This window comes from Ornithorhynchus anatinus, chromosome 8 (assembly GCF_004115215.2).
Source record: "Ornithorhynchus anatinus isolate Pmale09 chromosome 8, mOrnAna1.pri.v4, whole genome shotgun sequence".
In the NCBI taxonomy this organism is placed as follows: domain Eukaryota; kingdom Metazoa; phylum Chordata; class Mammalia; order Monotremata; family Ornithorhynchidae; genus Ornithorhynchus; species Ornithorhynchus anatinus.
The window spans coordinates 8,848,480-8,876,144 of NC_041735.1; the positions used below are offsets into that span (position 1 = coordinate 8,848,480).

The window sequence follows — 27,665 nt, forward strand, 5'->3', positions numbered from 1 at the left end:
TTGCCGGAACGGGACGGGCCCGCCTAGGGCACGGGGCCCGGGAGTTGAGAGGGAAGTGGTGTGGGGAGCTTGGAAACTTTGAGGTCGGGTGCTTTCTGTGAAGCCTCTGAGACGTTTATTGAGTCTTAGGGACAGACGGACGGGAGGTTACTTGGATGGGAGAACGGAAGCGGGTGGCCTCGGCTTGGATTCAGGGAGAAGCTGGGCAGCCTCTTGTTTCCCAGGCGAGGGTGTTCTCCATTGAGGATGGCCCCCCAGGGGCTCTTCGCCGAGCTGGGTAGAGAAATAAACAAGAAGCCAAAGACACCAACGTTCTTCTGCCGTTCCCACCGAGCGGGCCTTCCCAGAGGGTTTGGCGCAAGTGCTCCCCCCGCACCCACCCGCCGGATTCCTCCTCCGGAAGTTGGCGCTGCCCACTGGGTTTGACTGAAGGGAGATCATTTGGGCCCTCAAAGCCTCTTTTCCCTCCTCACATCAAGATGATGGTGATTCTGTCAGGAACATCATCTCCAACTCTGAAGAACATGTACTTATCCCGATGATCATCAATCATCATCATCGTCATCATCAGTGCTATTTATTGAGCGCTCCCCATGGGCGGAGCACTGTACTAAGCACTTGGTTGAACACAACAGAGTTGGGAGAACTTTTCCTGCTCACAATGGGACAGCTCTGCTGCTCCTCTGCCAAGGTGATTGGGTCTGCCCGGGCATTTCCAAGCCAATCCTTTGACCACATGCTCCCTACCAACCCAAGGAAATGAAGGACTTACTATGTGCTGAAACGTCCCCTTTCCCATGGAGCTCTGACGTTGGGTCAGGGGACCCTCGGAGCGCGGCCCGGGGTCTTTGTGGTTTTTCTTCTTTAGCTCTTTTATGGATTCTCCCCTCCATTGTCCCGAAACCTTTTTTCAGTCTCGAGGGGGAGAAAACCAGAGAGCCATGTGCTATTGTTGAACCATCCTGCCCCTCCCGACTGGCTTCTATCAGAGGAAAACGCACAGGGTGTGTGCTGGAAGGTTTGATGGTGATGGCCTTGTTTTCCTCAGCGTTCGGGATATGGCTCTGGAGAGGCTTGCGGCCTGGACCGGCAAGGCCACTGGGCTCCCCCAAGAGAGAATCTGAAAGCCAGCTGCCCATGAGGATTGAGGGTCTTCCTCCTGACTCATGCTGAAGAAGCGATGACAGACAGCCACATCCCCAGGCGGGGAGATGGATTCCATCGAGCCCCGATTTCTCAATGGAGATCTTTCCCTTCTCCCTTCAGAGTTTGACCTCAGCAGCCTTGGCCTCGGTCTTGGGCGCCGGAGAGCCAGCGCCCACCCCGTTGAGAGCGGGGCTGAAGTGGGCCTTCAGGGCGGCCGGGAGGAAGCCCGGAGAGCCGGGAGCTCATTGTTAGACTGTGGGTTCGTTGTGGGCGGGGAATGTCACTGTTTATTGTTGTAATGTACTTTCCCAAGAGCTCAGTACGGTGCTCTGCACACAGTATACAGTACAGTGCCCAATAAATACGATTGAACGAATGCCCGTAGACCCCTGAGTCAAGGCATCTGGAACTCAGTCCCTAAAGACGCTTGGGGATGGCTTTGAAGAAAATGGAGTAATCCTTCTCGTATGACATGATACTTAGTGGAAATATTCCTAGATTATTAACTGGAGCTCCTGATACGCAGCGTTGTGTTTATGCGACTAAAGATAGTACTAGGGTTTCCTGCTTCTGGCTCATCAGAAAATATCCTTCTCCACAAAGGAGCCATCTTTCTCTGGGCCCAACCGGGCCTTGGCTTTGCTCCCTCCAGTTCCTCAGGGCAGGAGTAATGGTGGTATTTGTGAAGCGCTTACTTTGTGCGTAACATTGCCGTGAGCACTGGGGCAGATGCAGATTAATCAGCTTGGAGGACCACAGAGAAACTCAACGTGGGTTTTATTTGCATAGCGCTTCCTTCTGCTCCATAGGGCTTGTGGGGCAAGGCTGATTGTCAGTATCTCATACCATTTTATTTCTCTGAAAATCTTAAAAGGAAAAAAAATGAGCGAGAAGCACTGGGCTCGTTCCTTTGCCGCTCTGACCTTGAACCGATGATAATTTTCCATTGTCTGTGGCACTGACTAATTCTTTCCCTGGTTTGGCTTTGCCCGGGACGGGCTTCTCAGTCCCTGGAAGCACTGTCCTGGCCCACGGCTCTGGGGGTTTTCCCCAGCTCACAGAGAGTTTGCCGCCGGAGGCAGGAGGTGGCCGAGAGCCGGCTGGCTCAGACCCAAACTGAGCTTGAAGCCGAAGGTAGTTTGACTGGGGGTGAGGGTGTGTACTTGGGTCCCCCAACTCAAGTCTCTTCCCTTTCTCTGTCTCTCTGTCTCATACTTTCACAAAAATAACTCTCTTTGAAACAACAGCAAGACACTGGTTCCCTTTTGATGGTCCCCTCCTACGGCTTGATCTGGTTTCCTGTCAGACATAATGAGCCCAAGAAATCAGCTCATTTCCCCCACAACAGGTGCATTGAGGGTTGTACACTTGGTTTTTGGTTCAGCCCTTCTCCTTCTTTTCTAGACTGCCCCCTCTACTCCCGCCCCCACCCCCGCCACCTCTTTTGGGGATAACCCTCTTAAAAGCACTAAATCCCCTTCTTACCAGCAGCGCCAGACTCCGGCCCCTGAACTCTCCTCAGTTTGTGGAGCAGCAAAGTGGGGGTGGAAATTTAGGGTTGCAAGCATGGGACACCCCCTTGCTCTCTCCAGAGGCCCCAAGTACTCTATCTCCCTAACTCCTAACTCCTCCACGCAGAGAAGCAGCGTGGCTCAGTGGAAAGAGCATGGGCTTTGGAGTCAGAGGTCATGAGTTCAAATCTCAGCTCTGCCACTTGTCAGCTGTGTGACTGTGGGCAAGTCGCTTCACTTCTCTGTGCCTCAGTTACCTCATCTGTAAAATGGGGATGAAGACTGTGAGCCCCACGTGGGACAACCTGATTCCCCTGTGTCTACCCCAGCGCTCAGAACAGTGCTCTGCACATAGTAAGCGCTTAACAAATACCAACATTATTATTATTATTATTAGATCATAATCTCCCTCGTGGCTGGGACCAGATCCATCAACTCTATTATATTGTACTCAGTGGAAAGAGCACGGGCTTGGGAGTCAGAGGACATGGGTTCTAATCCCGGCTCCGCCACTTGTCTGCTGTGTGACCTTGGGCAAGCCGCTTAACTTCTCTGTGCCTCAGTTACCTCATCTGTAAAATGGGGATTAAGACTATGAGTCCTACGTGGGACAAGCTGATGGCCTTGTATCTGCCCCAGCACTTAGAACAGTGCTTGACAAATAGTAAGCGCTTATCAAATACCATCATTATTATTATTATTGTTATTACTCGCCCAAGCATTTGAAGCAACATGGTCCTGTGGAAAGAGCATGGGGTCTGGGAGGACCTGGTTCTAATTCTGGCTCCACCACTTTTTACATTTTTTTTTAATGGCATTTGTTAGCACTTACTTTGTTGCAGGCACTGTTTCAAGTCCTGGGGTAGATAAAGGATAATCAGGTTGAAAACAGTCCCTATCCCACATGGGGCTCACAATCTTAATCCCCATTATACAGATGAGGTAACTGAGGCACAGAAAAGTGAAGTGCCTTGTCCTAGGTCACTCAGCAGACAAGTGGTGGAGCCAGGTCCTTCTGGCTCCCAGGTCCATGGTCTATCCACTAGGTCATGCTGCTTTGATGTGCTTGTATACACCACTTGTCTGCTGTGTGACCTCAGGCAAGTCACTTCACTTCTCTGTGCCCCAATTATATGATCGGTAGAAAGGGGATTATGACTGTGAGCCCCATATGGGATCGGGACCGTGTCCAAACTGATTATCTTGTATCTGGTATCTACCCCAGCACTTAGAGTACCTGGCACGTAATAAGCACTTAACCAATGCTATTTTTTAAGGCACTTAATATAGTGCTTTGCACACAGTAAGTGCTCCATAAATTTCATTGCAAAAGAAGTGCTCAATAAATTCCACTGATTGATTGATTCCTCTAAACCTGCACTTTCTTCCCCTGGGTGGCATAATAAGGGTATTTACGTAGCACCAGTGGGTACAAGGCATTGTGCTAAGTGCTTGGGGAAAGTATACCAGAAGTGTGCTCTACCTTCCTGCTCCTCAGTTATCATCATCATCAAAGGCATTTACTGAGTTCTTACTGTGTGCAGAGCGCTGTACTAAGCGCTTGGGTGAGTATGATACACCGGGTTAGTGGACAGGTTCCGTGCCCACAGTAAGCTTAGTCTAGAGGGGGAGACAGACATTAATATAAATAAATAATTTATAATATATAAACTCAAGGCAGGAGTTTGAAGCCGTTTGACTTAGCCTGTGCCCAGAGCCTCCTTTTGCCTTTCCTGGCTGTTGGACGGTCACTTCTGGAGCAGAGAGATAAGAGAGCTTTGAGGGTGACTTGAAGGGGAACGGAGGAGAGGAGGTCCCTTCTGAGGGCAGGCGAATCCTCGGGAGACAGCGGCATTCAGACAGACCATTACAATTGCCACCAGTTCGTCTTCCTCTTTATATCCTTCATTCCTCATCCTTCTGGCATTTGATTGGTCATTTTTCCTTTTGGGGTCCCTTGAACCGAAAGAGCAAGCAGAAGACAACCTGCTTCTCTTTTAAATCAAGATTTTTGGCGTTATCTTTCTAAATTTTTTTTCTGCTTTTATAAATTTCCTCCTCTCATCAGTCCACAGGTCACAACCCCGAAAGCAGTGTGGCCTAGTGGATAGAACATGGGCCCGGGAATCAGAAGGACTTTGGTTCTAATACCAGCTCTGCCACTGATCTGCTGTGTGACCTTGGGCAAGTCACTTCACTTCTCTGTGCCTCAGTTATCTCATCTGTAAAATGGGGATTAAGATTGTGAGCCCCGTGTGGAACATGGATTGGGTCCGACCCAATTAGCGTGTATCTACCCCAGTGCTTAGTACAGTGCCTGGCACATAGTAAGCCCTTAACAAATGCATTTAAAAAAAAAGAACAAGGGTCCCAGGAGACTGTAGGGTCCTCATGATCCAGAGGGACAACAGGAGAAGGTTACCGGGAAGCGGAAAGGCAGGGGGGATGAAGGGGTGGGATCCGGTGTTGGCTGCTGGAATTGGGTTTTCTTTCGTGCAGATCCGAAGAGACACGTCGCAGATCCTGGACGAACACATTCCGCTCATTAAGACCAAAGTGACGGAAATGAATGGCATCTACACCAAAGTGGATAAATTAGAGGTTTGTCATGTTGATATATAAAGGCGTTGGACGAGTAAATGGGGTCTGCAAGCCTTAGTCGCCTTCTCCCCCCAGCTGCTAATTCCAGGCCGGAGGCCTGTGTGTAACCGTCACAGGACACGGTGATGAGCTAGTGGCCGGATGATTTAGCGGCCCCTCGCAGGCCACGGTGAAGGTGTCGGTGGTCCAGGGCGCCGGGCAGCATGTGGGTGTGGGGGGAAGCACGTCGATGGACCCAACTATTCCTTGGGTAAGTGAGTCAGTAGGAAAAACGAGGGACTTGAGCCTGACAGATCTTCCTTTCTGTTCCTACTCTGAGGCGGCGAGAGGTGAATGTGTAAAACAGGCATCTGCGTAAGTAGGGTATTAAAATTCTTGTCGGCTAAGGGCAAGGAATGAATATAATTAAAACATGACATTAGAATAGCTGATTAACTTGAATATCACTTACGGTGTTTACAGGAGGGGACGGGAAAGCAAAGGTCTACGGCCTCTTCTCCCAGTTGTCCTTCTCTCCCGACTCCGGGAAAACCCCTTCCTATCTCAGACAGAAAGCCTCGGAGGGATCGGGGATGCAGAGCGGTCCTGATTCAAGGCCTCCATCTTGTTTGGAACATTCAGACCTCTCCTCCCTAGGGGGAGGGGGAGGATGGAGTCGGGGCAGATTCCTCCGAAAGGCCGGCCGACCGGAGGAGCTTGGATCCGCCAATCAATCACTGGTGGTTATTGAGCACTTACTGTGTGCAGAACACTGTACAAAGTGCTTGGGGAGGTACAGTTCAACAGAGTTGGTGGACCTGATCCTTGCCCTCAAGGAGCTGACAGTCTAGCGGAATGTGGCCGTGACCGGCCGGCCGGGGATTAGGCACCTTTACGAGGTGTGGGTGGAGAGGGGCTGGGGGGCCAGGAGAAGGGTTGGGGAGCTCTCGGGCACCGAGAGGGAAGATTCTGAAATGCAGCCACTGGCCTCCTGGGCTCAGCCTCGTGCCTCCGGCCTCACTTGCCTTACCTCTGGAAAACTGTTCCGAGGGACATTAGACAAGTGCACATTACCTCTGGCAGAAGCCCCTGCTGCTCCTCGCTGCAATGAGTTTAACATCTGTTGCAAACCTGTTTTGCAGTTGATTTTTCCTGATGCCAGTGGACGAGGAGGGTACCCTAACCCAAGCTCTCTCGCCTTGCCCAGGACGGCAGGCACCAGTCAGTCCTTGCCCTTCGCGTCCTCTAACCAAAGCAACGGGCCGTGACGTGGAACAGGCTCCACGGGCAGCGGAAGATTTAGAACTAGAGATGAAGCGCCACTTTTCCCTCCTCTGCCCTCCATTTTACCTTGTGTCCTGGGGTCGGTTTGAGGCAGACCCGTACAGTACCACAGCGTTTCAGAGAAGGAGCATGGTCTGGTGGGTAGGTAGCGTGGCGTAGTGGATGGAGCACAGACCTGGAAGTCAGAAGGTCATGGGTTCTAATCCTGACTCAGCCATCTGTCTGCTGTGTGAGCTTGGGCAAGTCACTCCACTTCTCTAGGATTGAAACCGTGAGCCCGTGTGAGACAAGGACTGAGTCCAACCCAATTTTTCTTCTAGACTGTGAGCCCGTTGTTGGTAGGGATTGTCTCTATCTGCTGTCGAATTGTACTTTCCAAGCGCTTAGTACAGTGCTCTGCCCACAGTAAGTGCTCAATAAATACGATTGAATGAATGAATAGTGGATAGACTGCAGGACTCTGAGTCAGGAGACCTGCATTCTAATCCCGGCTCCACCTACTTGCCAGCTATGTGACCTTGGACAAGTCACTTCACATCTCTGGGCTTCAGTTTCCTTATCTGTAAAATGGAGATTCAATAGCCATTCTCTCTTCCTCTTAACACTGTGAGCCCTGTCTGGGACGGGGGATATGTCCAATCTGATTATCTTGCGTCTAGCCCAGTGCTTAGTGATCAATCGATTAATCAGTGGTATTTATTGACACATACCATGTGCAGAGCACTCCTACTGAGTTCTTGGGCAAGTACAGTACAGCGGATTTGGTAGTCTTCAGGATTGTGGATAGCACAGAGTAAGGACTTGTAGGCACTGAATCAATCGATCGTATTTATTGAGTGCTCACTGTGTGCCGAGCACTGTACTAAGTGCTTGGGAGTGCACAATGTAACAGGGTTGGTAGATATATTCTCTGCCCACAGTGAGCTTACAGTCCAGAAGGACAAATATTGTTAGTATCAGTGTTATATATAGTGTAATATTATTGCTTTCTGCTTAAATGAAAACACCTTGTCCACTCCATCGGTAGAGCAAACCTGGCTTGAGTAGAAGGTTCCTGAGGTGAGTTGGACACAGAGGGTGTGAACCCAGAGGCCAGACCAAGGCCCCTTCTAAGTTGTGGTCTCTTCCCTAATAATAATAATAATTATTAATAATAATTATTATGGTTATCATTATATGGTACTTAAGTGCTTAGTGTGTGTCAAACTCTGTTCTGAGCACTGGGCTAGATTCATTCATTCAATCGTAATTATTGAGCGCTTACTATGTGCAGAGCACCGGGGTTGGACACAGTCCATGTCTCACATGGGGCTCACAGCTTCAGTCCCCATTCTACAGATGAGGTAACTGAGTCCCAGGGAAGTGAAGTGACTTGCCCAAGGCCACACAGCAGACAAGGGGCGGAGCCGGCATTAGAACCCAGATCCTTCTGGCTCTCCCAGGCCATGACGCTTCCCTCGAGGGCTGGGCCAGCTCCCGCGGCAGTGGAACCCCAACTCGGTGAACCGTTTCCTGACTGTGGAGCTGGGGAGGGGGGCACGAGCAGACAGTTCACAGCCTTTGGGGGGGCCCGGGCCCCGTGGCTACGCAGGTTTCCCTCTCCTCCTCCTGTGGCTTTGCCATGAAGCAATTATTGGCATTTCAAAGGCAGCTCAGGCTGTGGAATGATTGCATTCCTCCCTGTTGCCTCACACTACCCACCAGAACTGTATTCATGCGAGAGCAGAAAATTGAAATCGGCTGCAGGAGGAGGATGCACTCGGGCTCTTTGTTCTGAACCCCGTCAGTGGAAGAAAGCCTGCCAGGGAGACCGACCAGAGACTGCCGTTGACAAGGTGGTGTGAGAGTCCGAGTTCCGGATGGTCCCTCCAGCAACGGTTTTGTGAAAGCCGACAACCTCCCCCGCCCCCGGGAAGCCCCCGGTCACTCCGGGGCTGCTGCGGTGCAATCTGTGGGCACCGGCGGCTTGTGGCGGCGATGGCGATGCCACCATTTTGAATTTCCCTAATGTCTCTTGGTCAAGAAATTCAAATGGCTTCATATTACCGACCTCAGCCATCCCTAGCCCCGTTGTGGATCGTCGTCCTCTCGGTAACGTTGAGAGAAACCGAGGCACGGAGAGAGTCAGGGACTTTCCCGAGGGGACCTAGCGAGCCAGTGACCGGGGCTGGGATCCGGGCCTCCGGTCTCCCTCGCCACCTACATCCCTGAGGGATCTCCCCCCCGACCCCCTTTGACCTCTGGGAGCCCCAGGAACCAGCCTGGTTTCCAGAACCTCGCTGGGATTCTTGTGGGGCATTACGTGAAATCAGAACCGCCTGGGGGAGGCTTGTGGTAGTCATTAAGGGTTTTGACGTCTTACTCCGGGTTGGTGGTGCTGGCTGTGGGTCTGTTGTCAGGAATGTATTCAAATCCAAGGCAGATGTGGTTGAGCTGTTCTCGGGGGCCTGCCTCTTTCTACAGGCGTTTGTCAAAATGGTGGGACACCACGTCTCCTTCCTGGAGGCACAAGTGCTTCGAGCCGAGAAGGATCATGGGACGTTCCCTCGGGCCGTGCGCAAGTGGCTGCAGTTGGCCAACTTCCCACCCTTCCGAAGTGTGAGTATTCCCCCAGGGGGAGGGATTTGGCCAGAGGAGGGAGGAGAGGAGGAGATGGAGAAGCAGGATTCTGCAAACCCAGAGAGATGCTGACTGGCTTCGGGTCTCCGGATATAGAAGATTCTCCACCCAGCCTGATCTCCTTTGCCCATTCTCTTGGGATCATTTTGGGAATGCAAAGGCAAACTTTATTTTGGATTAGGAGGGGAGACCAGGACACCTCCTTCATGGAGAGCCTGGAGCTAGGCAATTTGGAGGGATGCTACAGAATTGTCCTGTGCGTTTGACAGGGCATCATTCACAGGGAGGTTTACTCCGGGTCACAAGCGTGGAGATGAGGCCGACGTGGGACCGGGGGCCACAGCCCCCTCCCACCGCCCCCCACCAGGATTGCTCCTTGGGCTCATGTAAAATTGTAATCGTTGTATCTGTTAAGCGCTTGCTATATGCCAAGCACTGTACTAAGCACTGGAGTCCTCCTTGGGGCTCACAGCCCAAGTAGGAGGGAGGGCAGGTATTGAATCCCCATTTTGCAGATGAGGGAATTGAGGCCCAGATAAGTTAAGCGACCTGTGCTCCATAAATACGATTGGATGAATGACTTGCCTTATGCGTGGTTGTCTGTCCTGACTCACCAACACCGGTTAAACTCCTGGAGGGGAAGGACCAAGCTTTCTTCCTAGGCACCTTCCCCTGGAAGGAACCGTGGCACTAGGGTGTATCTTACAGCAGGTAAGTGGCAGATCTGGGCTCCCGGGCCTGTGCTTTTTTCCTTAGGCCAGGATGCTTGTAGGGTGGTGGAGGTGGGAGGTTTGCCTCATGGGCCATTCTTTTGGGGCCTCTTTGCCACACGTGATGTAATGATTACGCCTTCAGTGTCATGGCTCCTTCAAGGAGAAGATGCATAAGAAGAAAACTTGGTCCTTTCCCGCCAGGAGCTTAACCGGTGTTGGTGAGGCAGGACAGACACCCATGCATAAGGCAGATGAAGATCCAGGCGTCTACTAAAGGTCTGTCCTGGGTTAGGGCAGAGCGGGGCAGGGGACAGGGGTTTCGAGGGTGGGGAGAGAGAAGCTGAAGGGTGAGGGGTAGATGAGGGGGGTGGGAAGTTACAGTAGCCCTAGGTGGGGTGGTAGAAAGTATGGCCAGAGAGAACGAGCCCAGAGGGTCGTGGGAAAACAGAGAATAGAGGGCCAACAAGAGGCCTGGAGTGGAAAGCTTCCCATGCCCAAGTCTCCTTCTGAGGCCCCCACGGGCTGACCCTCTTCCCGCCCCGCCCGCCGATTTTCAGGAAAACTGGCAGAGTGTACTCTGATTGATCAAGAGCTCCCCACTCGTCCCCAATAATTTCCGATAACCAACCAGTCGTTGCTGCCTTCTAAAGATCCTTGAAATGCCAATGACAGGAACAAGGTTATGTGCGGAGAGAAGCACGGAAGCATGGGGTTTATTGGACAGATCTGGAAGAGGGAAAAGGGTTTCTGGATTGGAGCCTGATAGAGGAACCTGGAAAGGTTTCTGAGAAGGTGGCTTTTTCCTGGAGTTAGGAAAGGGAGGTGGGATTTGGGTTTTCCAAGAGCCGTGGGAGGACCTGGACATTTTCTCTCCGAGTTCGGATGACTTCCTCATAGGAAATCAAAACCAAACGTATGTTGTAAAGACACAAGGGGCTCATGAGGACGGGGAGTCCAGTGGCAGCATCAACACTGTCAAATTCTTAGGCGGGTAGTACAGTTTCAGGGCAGATTTCTCACCCTGCTGTGATTTGACGAGTGAAGCTTTTGCAAAGTTTGGTCTGGAATCAATCAACGAACGGTATTTGTTGAGCGTTTATCGTGCTCAGAGCACTGTACTGAGCACTTAGGACAGTACAACCCAGCAGCCTTGGTATTCGTGATCCTGCCCTCAAGGAGCTTACAGGCTAGTTTAGAGGCTTCTCCCAGAAAGTGTGGGTGAGTGTCTTCTGCCTGCCATGCTCTGTGTTTTCCCGGCATTGCTCTCCTTCTGGAACATTTTCTGGGCATTAGCAATGTCATCGCCATCTCCCAGGTTCAGAGCTGGCCACTGCCCCACTGCAAGCTGGATGGAATGAGCCATTTGGCATGAAGAGAGCGTGGTGGGAGCCGGGGGGCCCGCCCAGGCAGAGAGCTGGCCAGAGGCTACCGTGAAGGTGCTGGAGGGGTTCTGGAGTTTGGAGTCCCTTTGGAAGGGGGACAGAGAGGGTGATCTTGGGGGCTGCTCAGAACAGCTTTCCCTGCGCTCCCTGGACAGGTGCAGGTCACCCCCAGCCCCGTCCCTGCAGGCTCAGCAGGGTTTGCTGTCAGTGGGAGAGTTTAATAGTTAACAATAATGTTGGTATTTGTTAAGTGCTCACTTTGTGCCGAGCACTGTTCTAAGTACTGGGGGGTAGATACGGGGTAATCAGGTTGTCCCATGTGGGGCTCACGGTTTTAATTGCCATTTTACAGATGAGGTAACTGAGGCACAGAGAAGTTACATGGCTTGCCCAAGGTCACACAGCAGACAAATGGCGGATCTGGGAGTGGCTTCCGCTGCTCCTGTGGCACAGTGGACCCACGCCCTCCTCCCCTCTCCCAGCTCTGGCTGGGTGGCCCCCTCTGGGCTCTGTCTGACTAGGGCCGCACTCAGGGGACGTGCTAGGCATGAGTGATCCCTGGCAGGGCCTTACATGGCCCCTGCTCCGCCTGCCAGTGACATTCCCTGCTCCTACCTGTGGCAACTTGTTCCAGGAAGTGTGCTGGGCAGGTGGCTGTTCAGTCACCGAGGCCCATCTAGGGAAGTGGCTTAGTCTTGGTCTGTTACTGGGGCTCTCTGGCAGCCAGGGTTCCAGAGGAAGTCTCCGATTTGGGACAGAGTGTCAGGGAAGGGGTGTGTGTGCGTGTGTTTGTATATTTGTGTGCACACGTGCAAGCTTGTATGTGAGTGATTAATAATAATAATGATTATGATACTGTTAAGCGCATAACCTGTGTCAAGCGCTGGGGTAGATACATGATAACTGGGGGCTCACAGTCTTAATCTCCATTTTACAGATGAGGTACCTGAGGCACTGAGAAATTGAGTGACTCGCCCAAGGTCACACAGCAGGCATGTGGTGGAGCCGGGTTGAGAACCCAGGACCTCTGACTTCCAGGCCCGTGCTCTTTCCACTGGGCCACGCTGCTCTTCATCAAAGGGTGTTGGCCTGCGAGCTCTGAACCCTAGGATCCAGATCTATTCCTCAGGGATCTTTTAATTTGTTCAGCCACGGTTTTGGGTCCTCCAAGGTAACCTGAGACAAGTCCGAGAGGCCGCTGGGCCTGAGCTGTCTTGGTATTCGTTTAGTTAGGGTGTTTATTAAGACCTTACCAGGTACCGAGCATTGTGCAAAATAATCAGGTAGGTCACTTTCCCTGTCCCACGCTGGGCTCACAATCTAAGAAGGGGGTGGTGGGGAGAGCGGGTTTCTTATCCCCATTTTATGGATGAGGATATCGGGCCCAGAGAGGTCAAGCGACCTGCCCGAAGTCACGCAGCTGACATGTGATGGAGCCAGGGCTAGAACCCGGATCTTCTGACTCCGAATCCCATGCCCTTTCCATTAGGTTGGGCTGCTGCCTCCTGGCTATTAATTGTTAATTGCACTTGGGATCTTTCTCCCGTTTCAACTTAGCTGCTTGAACTGGATGGTCAAAGAAGAAAAAGTGACTTGTGCAGGCCCGGACTGATAAGCTGCTCTTCTCTTCTCTCCTTTCTCCTTAGTCCGTTATCCTCTCCCTCTCCCCTGCGCCTCCCACCATCTTCTTCTTCCTGATCCCTTGCACCCAATGCGTCCGGGGCCCGGGGAGAAGGAAAGCAGAGGACCCCATGGGTCCCGGGCCTAGCCCAAGGCCAGGCAGAGGCCACTCCCGGGGGCGTCGTGGGGGGAGGTGGCGGCGAAAGCGGAGGCCACGTGATTGGCAGCTCTGGGCTTCGGCTGTGCCGGGCCACGGAGGATGATGGGCAGCCAGCCTGTGATCTCGCCCTCGGGGGATCCGGCCTCTTCACCTCCCCTTTCTGCACCCACGCTCGCGCCCTGCCCAGTTCCATCTTGCTGCCCCCCAGCCGGCTCGCTACCTTCGATGGTCCCCCTGGGGGTCTGGCAGACCTGACGGACGCTGGGCTGGGCCCCAGCTGCCCCTGAATCAAGTCTGCGTGGTCGGGGCTTAGCCCACACTCGGCTCACCTCCCCCGGGCCGCACCTCCTCCCCTCCCCCCCAACCCCCACACCAGAGCAATGGAGTTTGGCGTCTGGCAGCAGCTGCCGCCGCCGCCGCCGCCAGAGCTGTCCCAGCTCCCATGATCCTCGGAGGCAGGGGGAGGGGACGGGGCCGGGAGCCCTCCCTGAGCGGTTGCAGGAAGGAGTGACTAGTCTGCCTAGCTCCTAGCGGCTCCGGCCACGACCGTTCCTGCCCTGCCCTCCCCGAAGGCAGTGGAGGGCCATTGGCTCTGGGCTGGGATTAGCTGATGCAGATTTCGCCACAGCCCTCTTCCCTTCCCTGCAGAGGGCATTCATCCAGTAAGGATATCGGTGACCGGAAACTCCTGAGCGTATGGAGTCTCCGACCAGTTAACTGCCCCGCCGCGCCCCTCTCCTTCCTCCAGAAGCACCGAGGAGAGAGGCCCGGCAACAGGGAGCTTCTGTCGGTCCTCCCCGGTGGCCTTTCCCACCTCTCTCCCGCTCCCCAGCTGCCAGACATTCGACGGGGTCTCGGCTAACGCTGGTGTCCATTACTTAGTCATCGGCCTATTTGTCTTCGTCAAGGCCGAGGCGATCGTAAAGCCAACAGTTGATCCTCCCTGATTTCCCTGGACCCTCCCGCTCCTCCCTCCCTCTCTTCCCCCTCAGCACTGCCTCCGCTGTCTTCCTGACCTCTACCCGCTCTGAAGGTGGGTGGCTAATAGCCTTAGCCGGCCAGGTGACCCGTGGGGCTTTACAGTCAAATGTCAGAGCGGGCGAGTTCAGTACCGAGGCGAGCAGGAGTAGCGTGGCTAGTAGACTGTGACTGGGAGCCCCCACGAAGGGACAGCGACCCTGTCTAATTCCCACCTGGGTATTCTCTCAGTGCTGAGTACAGTACTTGGCCCCTTGTAAGCACTTAACAAATACTACTATTATTATTAGTAGTAGTACTACTACTACTAAGCTCACTGTGGGCAGGGAGCGTGTGTACCAACTCTGTTGTATTGTACTTTCTCAACCGCTTAGTGTACGGTAAGCACTCAAGAGATATCACTGATGGTAATATCTCATTTCCTTCCTGGCTCACTTGAGAAAACTTTCCCCTGGAAAGTTTGGGCGCTTGCAAGCCTCCAGGACACGAAGCCTGGGGTGGAATCGGCTCAGCTTAGCCACCCACAGCCTTATGGACAGGCAATGTGGCTGTCTATTGTTGCACTGTACTCTCCCAAGTGCTTAGTACAGTGGTCCGCACACAGTAAGCACTTAATAAATACGATTGAATGAATGAACGAACACCCCACAGTGCTCAGCCGGGAGTTGCCCCCTCAAGGACGGGAGGGGAGCTTCCGGGCCCGGGTTTGGCGGCACCCGGGCAGGGTGAGACAATGGGCCCACCCATCCGGCTTGCTTTATTCGCCGCATGGGTCGCGAGGGGCTGGTCTCTCCGGCTTCCCGCCACGTTTAGCCTCCCGGAATCCAGGCGGCCCGCGAGCGGGGCACATGTGGAGGACCGTCGGGCAGACCCGCGGACGGAGTGAGGGAGAGGAGTTTAGAAGCTCCATCTGATGCCCGGAGACCGGAAGACAAGGAAACACTCAGTGCGCGGGGAAGGCCGGCCCCGAGACTGTCTGCAGAGGGCGGGTGGAGGGGCGGGGGGGTGGTATGCACACATCTGGAAGCCGTTAAGCGGGCCGTGGCGGAATCGGAGAACGTAAAACGGAGCTGCAGGCATCCTTGCGCGGGTCCCCGGGCCTCGGGGTGGGCGGAACAGTCTGCCGGAGAGACCTGCTTTGCTCTCGTGACTTTCTGCTGGACGTAAAGCCGGTTACAAGCTAATAATTGTACCGTGAATGTGATTGTGAATGCTCAGAAGTTGTCCTCTTTGCTTATATGCCCAGGAGCACAGACTGAACCCTGCTAATTTGTTGTAAACCGCTGTTTGTTTTCCAGTGAGCCAAAACATCTTGTTCACGAGGTGTCGTTTTGATTAATTCTTCCGATGGTTAGGAGCACAACTGTTTCCAGTGCTGACTCTTTGGCTAATAGAGAAACCACTTTGGGCCAAGCCCTGGCACCCGTATCCCCAAATTGCACAAGCAAATTGTGCAAGGGGGGGCGGGATTGGAGAGGTGGGAGGTGGCCCGTGCGGATCCCTCCCTCTCCCGGCACGCGACCTGCTCGCCACTCTGGCGGCCCACCTGAGGATTCGCGGACTCCATCTAAAGACCGCTTAGCCACTGGCAGCTCCTCACCACCTTCAGGAATCCCGTTCTTGGGCAAATGACTTAACCTCCCGGTGCCTCATCTGTAAAATGGAAGCAAAATACCCGTCCTTCCTCCCTCTTAGACCGTGAGCCCCGTGTCGAGTGGGGACAGTGTCTGATTCCCGTCTATTCGAGAGTAGAGTAGAGTAGACCACAGAGTGTATTCCTTTGAGTTGAAAACTTAGTCGATGGGGGGGAAGAGGGACATTCAGGAGGGAATGGGAAAGGAGTGCGTGTGTGTGTGGGGCGTCTTCCTTTGTAAAACCTCGCACCCTGAAGCAACCCCCTGAGCCCTCGCTCGGAACCCTACTCGCCCCCCATTTTCTCCCCAGCTGGGAAGGGCCGGGTGGCCATGGGCCTTGGTCATGGGGCCTGGGCCTGGGCTCAGGGGAGAGGCCTGGTCAGTTTGCTGAGATCAGAGAGCCACGTGGGCTCTGCTGTAATGGAGGCTGCTGGAAAAGGTGCTTTCCCCTTCTTCTGCCTGTAGGAGTCGTAAAGACCAGCAGCCGCCTCTCCTCCCCAATCCAACCCCCACCTCCTCCCATCCCCACCCCAGCGCGCACACGCTCACACACACATGCGCGCCGCGCACACACGCTCGCCCTGTACCCCCTCCCCCATCCTCATGTGCGGAGCTGCTCCCTGAGGCAGATTTCTTGCCTTGTGAAGTGTCCAACATGCAGAGGCACCTTCCCCTTTCCTTTCATTGCTCAGAGTTTGCTTAAGTCCTTATTCTGCGAGGCCCGGACTCGCTCTCTCCCTGGGCCAGGGGAACACAAAGAGAGAGGCAGATTTTAGTGCCTTTACTCAGCATTAATGTTCCCTTTTTTTTTTTCCTCCCTCTTCCCTCCCTGTGGTAAAAATGCAACATGAGCAGATGGCAAGTATTAACACAAAACGCAGGGCCCGGGTAGAGTTGGTTTAACCATGTGCTCTCTCCCCCTCTGCTGGGTCTCTTCCCTTCCCCTCCCCCCAGCTTTCAGTGAAGCAGTGTTTACAAGTTAATGAATTTCCACTTGAAATATTTTATGGTATGTGATGAGGTTGAGTGGCAGAGGGCTCCTCGAGGTGCGATTCAGGAACGCTCCGCGGTGCCGAGGCGAGGCCTCCGGATTTTATCTGGGGAGATGGAAGGACGAGAGGGGACTCGGGCTTTCCCGGCAACGGCATGCCGGGGGTCCCCACCTTTGCGTCGCTCGGAACCCGCCGTTCCTCGGAGCTGGAGCCCCCGCGTCCCGTCTTTGGGGTGGGCGGCCGTGGGGGGCGTAAGGAACTCCGCGAGCCAAACCAGTCTTCTTGGCCGCTCCTCGTGGCTCACCTACTGGGGGTGAGCGGCACTGTGGCCCGTGGACCTGCTCTGGAGATTGGTGAAATTTCATTTCTGGGTCATGGTCCTGGAAGATTTAGAGAAGCAGCTTGGCCTAATGGATAGAGCGCGGGCCTGGGAGTCAGGAGGATCTGGGTTCTAACCTCAGATCTGCCGCTTGCCTGCTGTGTGACTCGGGGCAGGTCATGTCACTTCTCTGGGCCTCGGTTACCTCATCTGTAAAAAGGGGATTAAGACTCCGAGCCCCATGTTGGACAAGGACTGTGTCCAACCTGATTATCTTGCATCTACTGCAGCGCTTAGGACGGTGCCTGGCACATAGTAAGTGCTTAACAAATAGCATTAAAAACAATTGATAAAGGTCCAGGGGGAAGCGGTACAGAGAGGACAAAACTGGACAGAAATGCCACGGAGAGACAGGCCAATTGTGTACGTTGGTAATCAATCGGTGATATTTATTGAACGCTTACTGTGAGTAGAACACTGTACTAAAAACTTGGGAGAGTACAGTAGTTAATAGACATGATCTATCCATCAGTCACGCTTACTGAGCGCTTATTGTGGGTAGAGCACTGAACTGAACACTTGGAAAAATGCAAGAGTTGGTCAACATATTTTCTGCCCTTATAATAATAATAATGTTGGTATTTGTTAAGCGCTTACTATGTGCAGAGCACTGTTCTAAGCGCTGGGGTAGATACAAGGTAATCGGGTTGTCCCACGTGAGGCTCACAGTCTTCATCCTCATATTACAGGTGAGATAACTGAGGCACAGAGAAGTTAAGTGACTTGCCCACAGTCACACAGCTGCCAAGTGGCAGAGCCGGGATTGGAACCCATGACCTCTGACTCCCAAGCCCAGGCTCTTTCCACTGAGCCACGCTGCTTCTGGATCTTATGGATCTTACAGCCTCGAGATGGGGGCCGGCATTAAGGTAAATTGTAGCTACAGACCTAAATGCTGTGGAGGTGAGCCAGTGATGTTTATTGAGTGCTTAATGAAAGCTTGCGGTGGGCAGGGAACACGCTGACCGACACTGTTATGTCATACTCTCCAAGTGTTTAGCGTAGTGCTCTGCACACAGTAAGAGCTCAAAAAATATGACTGATGGATTGTTACTGTCCGAGGAGCACCGTGCAGTAAAGTAGAAGCAGCATGGCGTAGTGGATAGAGCACGGGCCTGCGAGTCAGAAGGTCATAAGTTCTAGTCCTGGCTCTGCCACATGTCTGCTGTGTGACCTTGGGCAAGTCACTTTACTTCTCTGTGCCTCAGTTACCTCATCTGTAAAATGGGGATTGAGACTTTGAGCCCCACGTGAGACAGAGATTGTGTTCAACCCGATTTGCTTGTATCCACCCCAGCCCTTAGTACAAGTTCTTGGCATATAGTAAGTGCTTAATAAATGCCATTATCGTTACTATTATTATTAATAAGTAGACACGCCCTCTAGGAACTTGCAGTCTAGCTGGGGAGAGAGTCACTAAAATAAGAGGTAGGGGAAGCCACGGGGTTTAAAAATATGAACGCTCTGAAAGTTCTGTGGTTCTGTGGGGTGTGAGGAGACGGTGGGTTCCCAGTATTACTCTGGGCTGTCGGTTTCCAGACCGAATTCTGCGGGGCCAATGGGGGCCGGGGCTTCTGCCACAGTTAGAGCTATGTATATATGGTCAGGAAAAGAAAATCCGTTACAGTTCCAGAAGTTGTGAGTCATATAAGTCACACTGCCGGGATGTAGAGTGGGTATTGGCTCTGAATCGTTGCGAGCTCCGGCTCCAACTCTGCCTGATGAATATTTAACAGGAGTGTGCTCTCCTCCTGAGCATGTTATAGGGCCCCGTGCAAGCCCTATGGCACCAGCTTGAAGCCTCCAGGATTTTAACCCCCGGGGTGCCACACCTACAGCAGGCCGCCTCCCGCTCTCCCCCCCTCCCTCTTTCCCCCAGATTTCCTCCTTTGGCCCGAGGAGGCCCGCTCAGGGGTTCGAAGGGATGGTTTTGTTCCCGGCAGGGAAGGAGGAGGGATTCCTGGGTCCAGTGTGGGCCGTGGCTGTTATTTCTTCCTTTCGATGCAGCCCCGTTGGTTGGCTCCCCGCTCTGCCGGGAACCGTCAGGCCTCTACTTCATGCAATAGTAACTTCCTCTTGGAAAGGCTGGGGCCTTCAACTTTGGGCGGACGAGCCTCTCCCTTGAAGCCAAGCTCCTGCCCTGCCCCGAGGAATGTTTCTAAAGCGGCCCAAGCCTTTGCAGAATCCCAGAGTCCTAGCCTTCTCTCCCCTGAAGACCCTCCAGAACTTGAAAGGTAAAACTGAATCGGATTTAAATAACTGTAATTCTCATTACCCGGAACAGGTCTCAGAAGCCTTAGGGGCCACACTGAGGCCCTAATAGATGAATCCATCGGGGTCTGGAGACTCTAAGCTCACTGTGGGCAGGGAACGTGTCTACCGACTCTAATACTGCACTTTCTCAACTGTTTAGTACACTGCTCTGCACAGATAAGCGCTCAATAAATACAATTGATTGAGAGGGGAACCCACTGTACATTGCTGTCCCTCGGAGGACAGCTTCCACCCACTAAGGGAAATAAAGCATGTCTCATTAAGCAATAAGATCTTCCAGGTGGCATGTTTCTGTGTGATAATATCACACCTTTCTCCCTGTTTCAGGGCCTGAGGTCAGATAGACCTTAGCTATTACCCGAGACGTGTAATAATTAACCTGGAGAGCACCACTGATCGGGAAGGGATACTCTGACCGTACGTGGAATCGGCCGTACCGAGGATGGCAAGACCCTACCTGGGTACTGGCCACTCTGGCCAGTCCGGGTGACGTCGAGAGCCAATCGGGAGTCTCGGACGGGGGCCGGTCTCTGGAAGCTTCGTGGTTGCCGTGCAGGTGCCTTTCCGGCTCACCTTGGTTCAACTGCGGTTTCTACGCATCGGCCTGGTCTGGGCGTCGGCAGGTGGCTGGCCCTGGGGACGACCCACACGTAGCCCCGGCGGGGGGAGCCGGGCACCAGGAGTGGAGCGGCACACAGCGGGCATGGCCGGGCATGGCTGGGTTGGCTCCCGAAGGCAAAGACCGTCCCGGCGGGTCGCCTGACGGTGCAGCTTCTAAGGGTCGAGCGACCCTTGGCCTGTAGTAATAATAATAACAATAATGATATTTGTTCATTCATTCAATCATTCGTATTTATCGAGTGCTTACTGTGTGCGGGGTACTAACCGCTTGGAAAGTACAATTCGGCGACAAATAGGGAAAATTCCTACCCAACAAGTTAAGTGTTTACTATGTGCCAGGCATTGTACTAAGTGCTGGGGTGGATACAAGCAGATAGGGTTAGACACAGTCCCTATCCCACATGAGGCCTACACTCTCTATCCCCATGTTATATTAGACTGTAAACCCATCACAGGGCAGGGACTGTCTCTATCTGTTACCGATTTGTCCATTCCAAGCGCTTAGTACAGTGCTCTGCACATAGCAAGCGCTCAATAAATACTATTGAATGAAGGGCTGACATAACTGAGGCAAAGAGAAGTGAAGGGACTGCCAAGGTCACACAGCAGACGAGAGGCAGAGCTGGGATTAGAACCCAGGTCCTTCTGTCTCTTATGCATTAGGCCATGCTGCTTCTGGCCTGGTCCCAGAGTCGCAGGTAAAAGTATAGGCACTGAGTGTTTTGCCTGGTCTAGTTTTTCCGGAACAAAAAAGACCGGCGCATCATCAGAAGATACTGTGGGGTGTCTGTGTACCCCCCCTTCCCCGCTTCCCCAGCCCCGCCACCGGTAGCCAGGGTGAAGTCCCTTTCCTCTTCACCCGCCTCCGGGCTGGGCTGGGATAGTCTTGTCCCTTCCGGCCCCAGAGTGGGCTGCGGAGCTGCGCAGAGCAGCTGTGTGCCGCTACACGTTGTTGAGCGTCGTTTACGCAGCAGATCCAGCCTGCAGGAGTCACCATGAACGCCGCCGCAGCCTGATTTGAATGTTTCCCTCAGCCGCCCATCCCCCACGCCGCTGCAGTGCCAGCTCCCTTGCCTTTCTCCCCCTGCCCACCCCGACACTCCTCCCCCTCCTCCTCATCCTCCTCTTTCTCCTCCTCCTCTTCCTCCTCCTTCTTCTTCACATGCTCCTGCTCATGCACAGACTATTTTTATTCTTCATTCGTTCGCCTTGGCTCGGCCTTGTTCGTCGCTAACTTCAGGGCTAGGTAGGTTTGACCCAAGGTAACTCTCCTCCCCCACTCTTTCTCTCCCTCTTCCCCGTGCACCCCCTGACCCCCTCAATTAGTACATTTAACTCCTTCATTCCCAAACTGCCCAGGGCTTTCCTCCTGGGGGGAATTTTTAGGCCTGGGGAATTCCCAACCTTAAGCCAGACAAACTGATTCATAGTCTCATTCTCTCTCTTCTTCTCTCTCCCCCTCTCATCATTTCTGTCCAGTGAGCAGGGAAACCATCAGAGTCACAGGTGTGGAGTGTGTCAGTCAGTCATATTTATTGAACACTTACCGCGTGCAGAGCACTGTACGAAACGCTTGGGAGAATACAATATAACAAGATACAGACACATCCCCTCCCCACAACGAGCTTACAGTCTAGAGGAGGAGACAGACAATAATATAAATAAATAAATTACAGATATGTACATTAAGTGCCGTGGGACTGGGAGAGGAGACAAATTAGAGAGAGCAAGTCAGGGTGACACAGAAGAGAGCGGGAGAAGAGGAAAGGAGGACTTAGTTAGGGAAGGCCTCTGGGAGGAGATGTGCCTTCAATAAGGCTTTGAAGGAGAGAGGCGTAATTGTCTGCCGGATATGAAGAGGGAGGGTGTTCCAGGCCAGAGGCAGGATGTGGGCAACAGGTCAGTGGCGAGATAGATGAGATCGAGGTACAGTGAGAAGGTTGGCATTAGAGGAGCAGAGTGTGAGATCTGGGTTGTAGTAGGAGAGTAACAAGGTGAGGAATAAAGGGGCAAGGTGACTGAGTGCTAAATCCCCATGCCCAGGTGGTGGGGTGGGCGTAGAAAGGCTAGAGGATGGAGTGCCCTGTGGTGAGGTAGTGGTTTCCGACCGCCTCGATTGCAATTACAAAGACTTCAAGCTTGGGGATCAGTGGGGCACAGGCCTTCAAGCAGAAGCTCCGGCCCGAGGAATCTTGAAGTCTGGGCCCGGGGCCTGGCCCTGGTCTGAGGTACAACCTGTGGAGGCTCTGGTTCCACGCTCTGCCCTGTGCAGGTGAGGGTAGGGAGAGGGTCAGAAGCCCCTGTGAGCTTCAGGCCCTTAGCACACCTGCAGAGAGGCTCTGGGCCTGGGCTCTGCCCTGTACAGGGGAGGGCATGAAGAGAGAGAGGGAGAAGGGAGAGGAAAAGGGAGAGAAATCCCTGTGAACTGCAGGCCCTCAGCCCCCACTCCCAGGGTGGCTCGGCTCCCAGGCTCTGCCCTGTGTGGGTAAGGGCATGAAGAAGGAGAAGGAGAGGGAGAGGAGCCTCTCTGAGCTTCAGGCTCTCAGCCCCTGCCCCGAGGGAGGCTCTTGTTCCTCATTCTGCCCTGAGTAGATAAGGGCATAAAGAGAGAGGGAGGGAGAGGAGCCCCTGTGAGCTTCAGACCCTCAGCCCTTGCCTCCGGAGAGGCCCAGGTACCGGACTCTCCCTTGTATTGGTGAGGGCATGAAGAGAGAGGGAGAAGAAAGACCCTCTGTGAACCTGAGGGCCTCAACTTTGAGAAGCTAAGTGGCATAGTGGAAAGAGCATGGGCTTGGGAGTCAGAGGTCATGGGTTCTAATCCCAGCTCTGCATTTAGCAGCTGTGTGACTTTGGGCAAGTCACTTAGCTTCTCTGTGCCTCAGCTACCTCATCTGTAAAATGGGGATTATGACTGTGAGCCCCTCGTGGGACAGCCTGATTACCTTGTATCTACCCCAGCGCTGAGAACAGTGCTTAGCACATAGTAGCGCTTAACGAACAGGGTAATTATTATTAACCTCTGCCCCCGGGGAGGTGTGGCCTGACTCAAAGACAGTACGGCGCCGCAGCAGCCCTCATCGAGGCTGCGCACGGGCTTCGGAGTCAGAGGTTGTGGGCCCTAGTTCCAGCTCCGCCACTTGTCTGTTGTGTGACCTTGGACAAGTCATGTTTTGGGGCTTCAGTTCCCTCATCTGTAAAATAGGGATTAGAACTGTGAGCCCCACATAGGACAAACTGATTACCTTGCATCTACCCCAGCGTTTAGTACAGTGCTTGACACAGAGTAAGCACTTAACGTACACCATCATTATCATTATTATCGTCCGTCCTTTGGGCTTCCCGAAACTCTGGCCCCCGAGGCAGCCGCTCCCTGAAGAGGTGGAGCCGGCCCGACCCGGAAGGGGACCAGGCCTGGAGGAGCCCTCGCTTAGCCTGGGGCTTAGTGGCTCTCACAGCCCGAACGGCTCTCACAGCCCGGACGGACCGGTTCTGGGTCGAGTTTGAGTCCGGAGGATCATCGAGTGACACAAGGACACGTTTTTCCTCTAGAGATCAGTGGAGAAAGAAGGAACTTCTCTCCTGCTGCCCCTGGCTCTGATTTTCGCAGGTCCGGAACAGGGAGCGCAGGCTGGTCCCTGAGGCTGTTTCCTGTCTGGTGGCCTTAATCGAAAAGGCTAAAAACTGTGAATAAATATAGTCATAGTGCCAACTCTTTGTTCTGAGAGCAGGGCTGGCACCTGGGGGCAGTGGAAGGGGGTCAGGGATAGACACGGTCTCTGTGGGGCTGACAGTCTTAATCCCCATTTTACAGATGAAGTAACTGAGGCCTAGAGAAGTTAAGTAACTTACCCACGGTCACACAGTAGACGTGGCAGAGTCGGGATTAGAACCTACATCCCCTGACTCCCAATCCCATGCTCTTTCCACTAGGCCATGCTGCTTCCCTAAATCAGCAGCAGTGACTCTTACTGTTCCAGGGGTAGCCTTGGTTAAGGGTGAGGCCAGATTCCAAGGAAATGCCTTTAAGGACTTTACTTGCAGGCTCTTCCTGGAGTGGGGAAGTCTCTGGTAGTAAATTGCTATTGCTATCAATAATAATAATATTCAGTAAGTCTATATATATTAATATTTGTCCTTTGAAGTTAAAGAAGACAACACTAGTGGTGAAGTTCAATTGTGTGTGTGTGTGTCTGAAAAGGCCAATGCAGATGCCACAGTTCTGGTCACATTGGGAAACGAAAGGGTTGTCATGTTTGATATTTGCATCACCTGGCACCGGTTCTGTTTTACCTCCTTGTTTCTGGTTCCTTTAGAAGCTCCCGCTCAAAAAGAGCTGCTTTATTTTTGCTCGCAGTGCGCCATGCTGGTCTATTCTCAGCAATCCACTCCCGGTCTTGAGCTGGGATGCAGTCTGGTCCCAGGCTTTGTTTTGCCCTAAATTGTCTTCTCTTTCCTGCTCGCTTTCATTTTCTCAGTCCCAGCTCGCCGTTCAGCTGTTTACTATTCACTTCCCCGTGTCCCGCCCAGGTGAGCCGTGTTAAGGTGAGCCCAGCTTCGACGCTGGGAGACGGACCACATTCCAACACTCCATTGTCGGTCATCTCGTCTTGCCATCTGATACCGAGTGTGGCCCGAGGCTGACGGAACGGCTCAAGGAGCCGGATGTGGTGCCTGTGTGGGGTCCAGGTCTATCAGCCGTAGTGAAGGGCGGACGGTATTACAGCTCTGTAGACTTTTATTGTGGTCTGGAGCCCGTTACTGCTGTCGCCACTCTCTGTTTGACAGTCTCCCAAAGGGATTAGGAATTAAGCAATTACTCTGTGCTAAAATCTGGGGTAGAGTCAAGGTTATCAGATTGGAAACAGTCCGTTCCACACGGGACTCACCACCTCCCTTACCCCATTTTACAGATGAAGAAACTAAGGCCCACAGAAATTAAGTAGCTTACCCAAGTCACATAGCGGGTCAGTGGCAGAGCTGGGTCTAAAACCCCGGTCTTTTGGCTCTCAATCTGCTGACCCTCCTATAACCACATCTCCTCCAAAAGGCCTTCCCTGACTAAGCCCTCCATTCATTCATTCATATTTATTGAGCACTTACTTTGTGCAGAGCACTGTACTAAGAACTTGGGAGAGTGCAATATGATAGACACATTGCCCACAACAAGCTGACAGTCTAGATGCGGAGAGACAGATATCAAGTACACATAAATATATTACAGATATGTACAAAACTGCTGTGGGGCTGGGACGGGGGGAAGAGCAAAGGGAGCAAGTCAGGGAGGTGCAGAAGAGAGGGGGAAAAGAGGAAAGGGGGTCTCAATTCCCTATCCATCCTCTTCTCTGCATCACCCAGGCACTTAGCTCTGTATTCCTTAAGCACTTTGATACTTACCTTAGCCACACATCCAATTTCCCCTGTCTGTAAATTTATTTTAATGTCTGTCTCCCCCTGTAGACTGAAAGCTGCTTGTGGGCAGAGATTGTGTCCATCAACTCTGGAACTTTCATAGAGTGCTCTGCACACAGTAAGTAAATTGACTGACCCTATCAGACAACATCCATCTGTCTGGGATGGTTATTTTTTTAAGCTATTTGTTAAGCACTTCTTATATGCTAGGCACTGTTCTAAGCTGTGGGGTAAATACACGATAATCAGGTTGGACAAGATCCCTGTTCCTACATGGGACCTACAGTCTTCATCCCCATTTTACAGATGAGGTAACTGAGGCACAGGGAAGTGAAGTGACTTGCCCAAGGTCACACAATGGGCAAGTGGCAGAGTCAAGATGAGAACCCAGCTCCTTCTGACTTCCAGGCCTTGCTCTATCCACTAAGCCATGCTGCTTCTATGCCCGGAGACACGCGAGAAGGCTTGAGGGGGCCTCTTTTGCTCTCTCCCTCTCCCAGAGAGCTTGTGCACCTGAGCCAGATTGTGCAGTTGCGGGGCTTCTAAAGGGATCTCCCTTCACTGGCGTGTTTGCAGCCAGGCTGAGCTGGTTGTTCTCTCACCATTTTTGGTCTGTCGTCACCACCATCATCGACGGCAGCTTTTCTCGAGCCTTTCCTGTGAGCAGAACACTGCAACAGGCATTTGGGAACGGTGGAGGGATATCATAGGCGCACAACCAATGCCCCACCCTCTAGTCAGCATTGATACTTTTGCGGAGAAGATAAAACACTGGCTCAAGGTTAAACCCACTCCCCAGAGCCCATCCGTCTCCTGAGTCACATGGTTGGAGACCAGAGATTTAGCTATTTCCATATTTTTCTTTCAGCTTAAAAACAAGTGAATTATTATTATCATTAGTATTATTAGTATTGTCAGACCCTGTTCTAAACACTGGGGTAGATACAAGTTGATCAGTTAGACCAGTCCTTTTCCCACATGGGGCTCTAAGTAGGAGGGTGAACAGGTACTGAGTCCCCATTTTAGAGATGAGGAAACTGAGACCTAGATAAGTGAAGTGACTTACCCAAGGTCATACAGCAGGCAAGCGGCAGAGTAGGGATTAGGACCCAGGCCTCCTGACTCCCAGACCCGTACACTTTCCGCAAGGCCATGCTGCTCCTCAGTGGAATGGAAGGGTCATTTAAGAGGCTCTCCGGCTTTGGGAGTGGCATCGAGCATCCCGTCAGAAGTCTGAAGGGGGAAATAAGTCTAGAGAGAGAGGGTGAAGACTCCAAAGGGGAGGCCCATCGTCGTATTGCCGCCCTGCCATATAGGAATGGGCACGTTTCCGAGGCAGAACGAGCCACTGTCACTGCCCTCAAGGACGTCACTGTCTCTCGGAGAAGATGGGCAAACACAAACACCCCAGCATAAGTAAGGATACAGGGGTGTCCCAGATTACAGGCACCAGCATCCACTTGGACTCTAAATCTTGCCCGTTAGTTCTTCCTCCATATTTCACAGAGCATGGCCTAGTGGTTAGAGCACGGGCCTGGGAGTCAGAAGGACCTGGGTTCTATTCCTGGCTCGGCCACTTGTTTACTCCGTGACCTTGGGCAAGTCACTTCACTTCTCTGTGCCTCAGTTCCCTCATCTGTAAAATGGAGCTCACAGTCTTAATCTCCATGTGGGGCAGGGACTGCGTTCAACCTGATTAGCTTGTATCTACCATAGTGCTTAGTAAGCACAGTAAGCGCTTAACAAATACTACCATTATTATTATCATCTACCAACCCCCCTCCCACCCTTCCTCTTCACCCTAGTTTAAACTGTCTTCACCTCTCAGATGGATTATTCTATCAGCCTCCTTCCCAGCCTCCCTGTCTCCTGCCTCCTTCGTTAACTTGTCCCACTAGCAGGCGTCCAGATCACCTTCTTAAAGCATTGTTCAAAAGCATCACTTCCCCCCCCAGAAACCTCCAATGGCTACCCATTTCTCTCCACATGAACAAAAACTCCCATCCAGTGGGTTTTAGGTTCTCCAGAGGCTGCTTCCCTGAGACCCATCCACCCTCTTCTCCCGCTGTAGCCCGGCCTGCCACTTCACAGCTGTCAAATGTGGCGTGACTCTCCTATTCCCCTTGACATCATCATTCACCCTCCTCTGCTCCTTGGAGCTCTTTTCCCCCACTCAAATCAGCTCACATTCCAAGCCTCCTCTCACATTCATTCATTCAACGGTATTATTTAGTGCTGTGTGCAAAACACTGTACTAAGCGCTTGGGAGCATACAATATAACAATAAACAGACACATACCCTGCCCACAGTTAGTCCCTGTATACTTGGTCATACCTTCCCATCAGACACCTTGGCACTTAGG

At 52.8% G+C, this 27,665-nt stretch overlaps 1 protein-coding gene across 1 annotated transcript in view; it reads left to right on the forward strand.

Annotated features, from left to right (window-relative positions):
• Nucleotides 1-27,665, forward strand: part of BCAS4 (breast carcinoma amplified sequence 4) — a 57,418-nt gene that overhangs the window by 18,369 nt on the left and 11,384 nt on the right. The window contains exons 3-4 of the mRNA XM_029071225.2: nucleotides 5,157-5,258; nucleotides 8,985-9,119. Of these exons, the coding sequence (XP_028927058.1) occupies nucleotides 5,157-5,258; nucleotides 8,985-9,119 (237 nt within the window). The remainder of the gene's footprint in view (nucleotides 1-5,156; nucleotides 5,259-8,984; nucleotides 9,120-27,665) is intronic.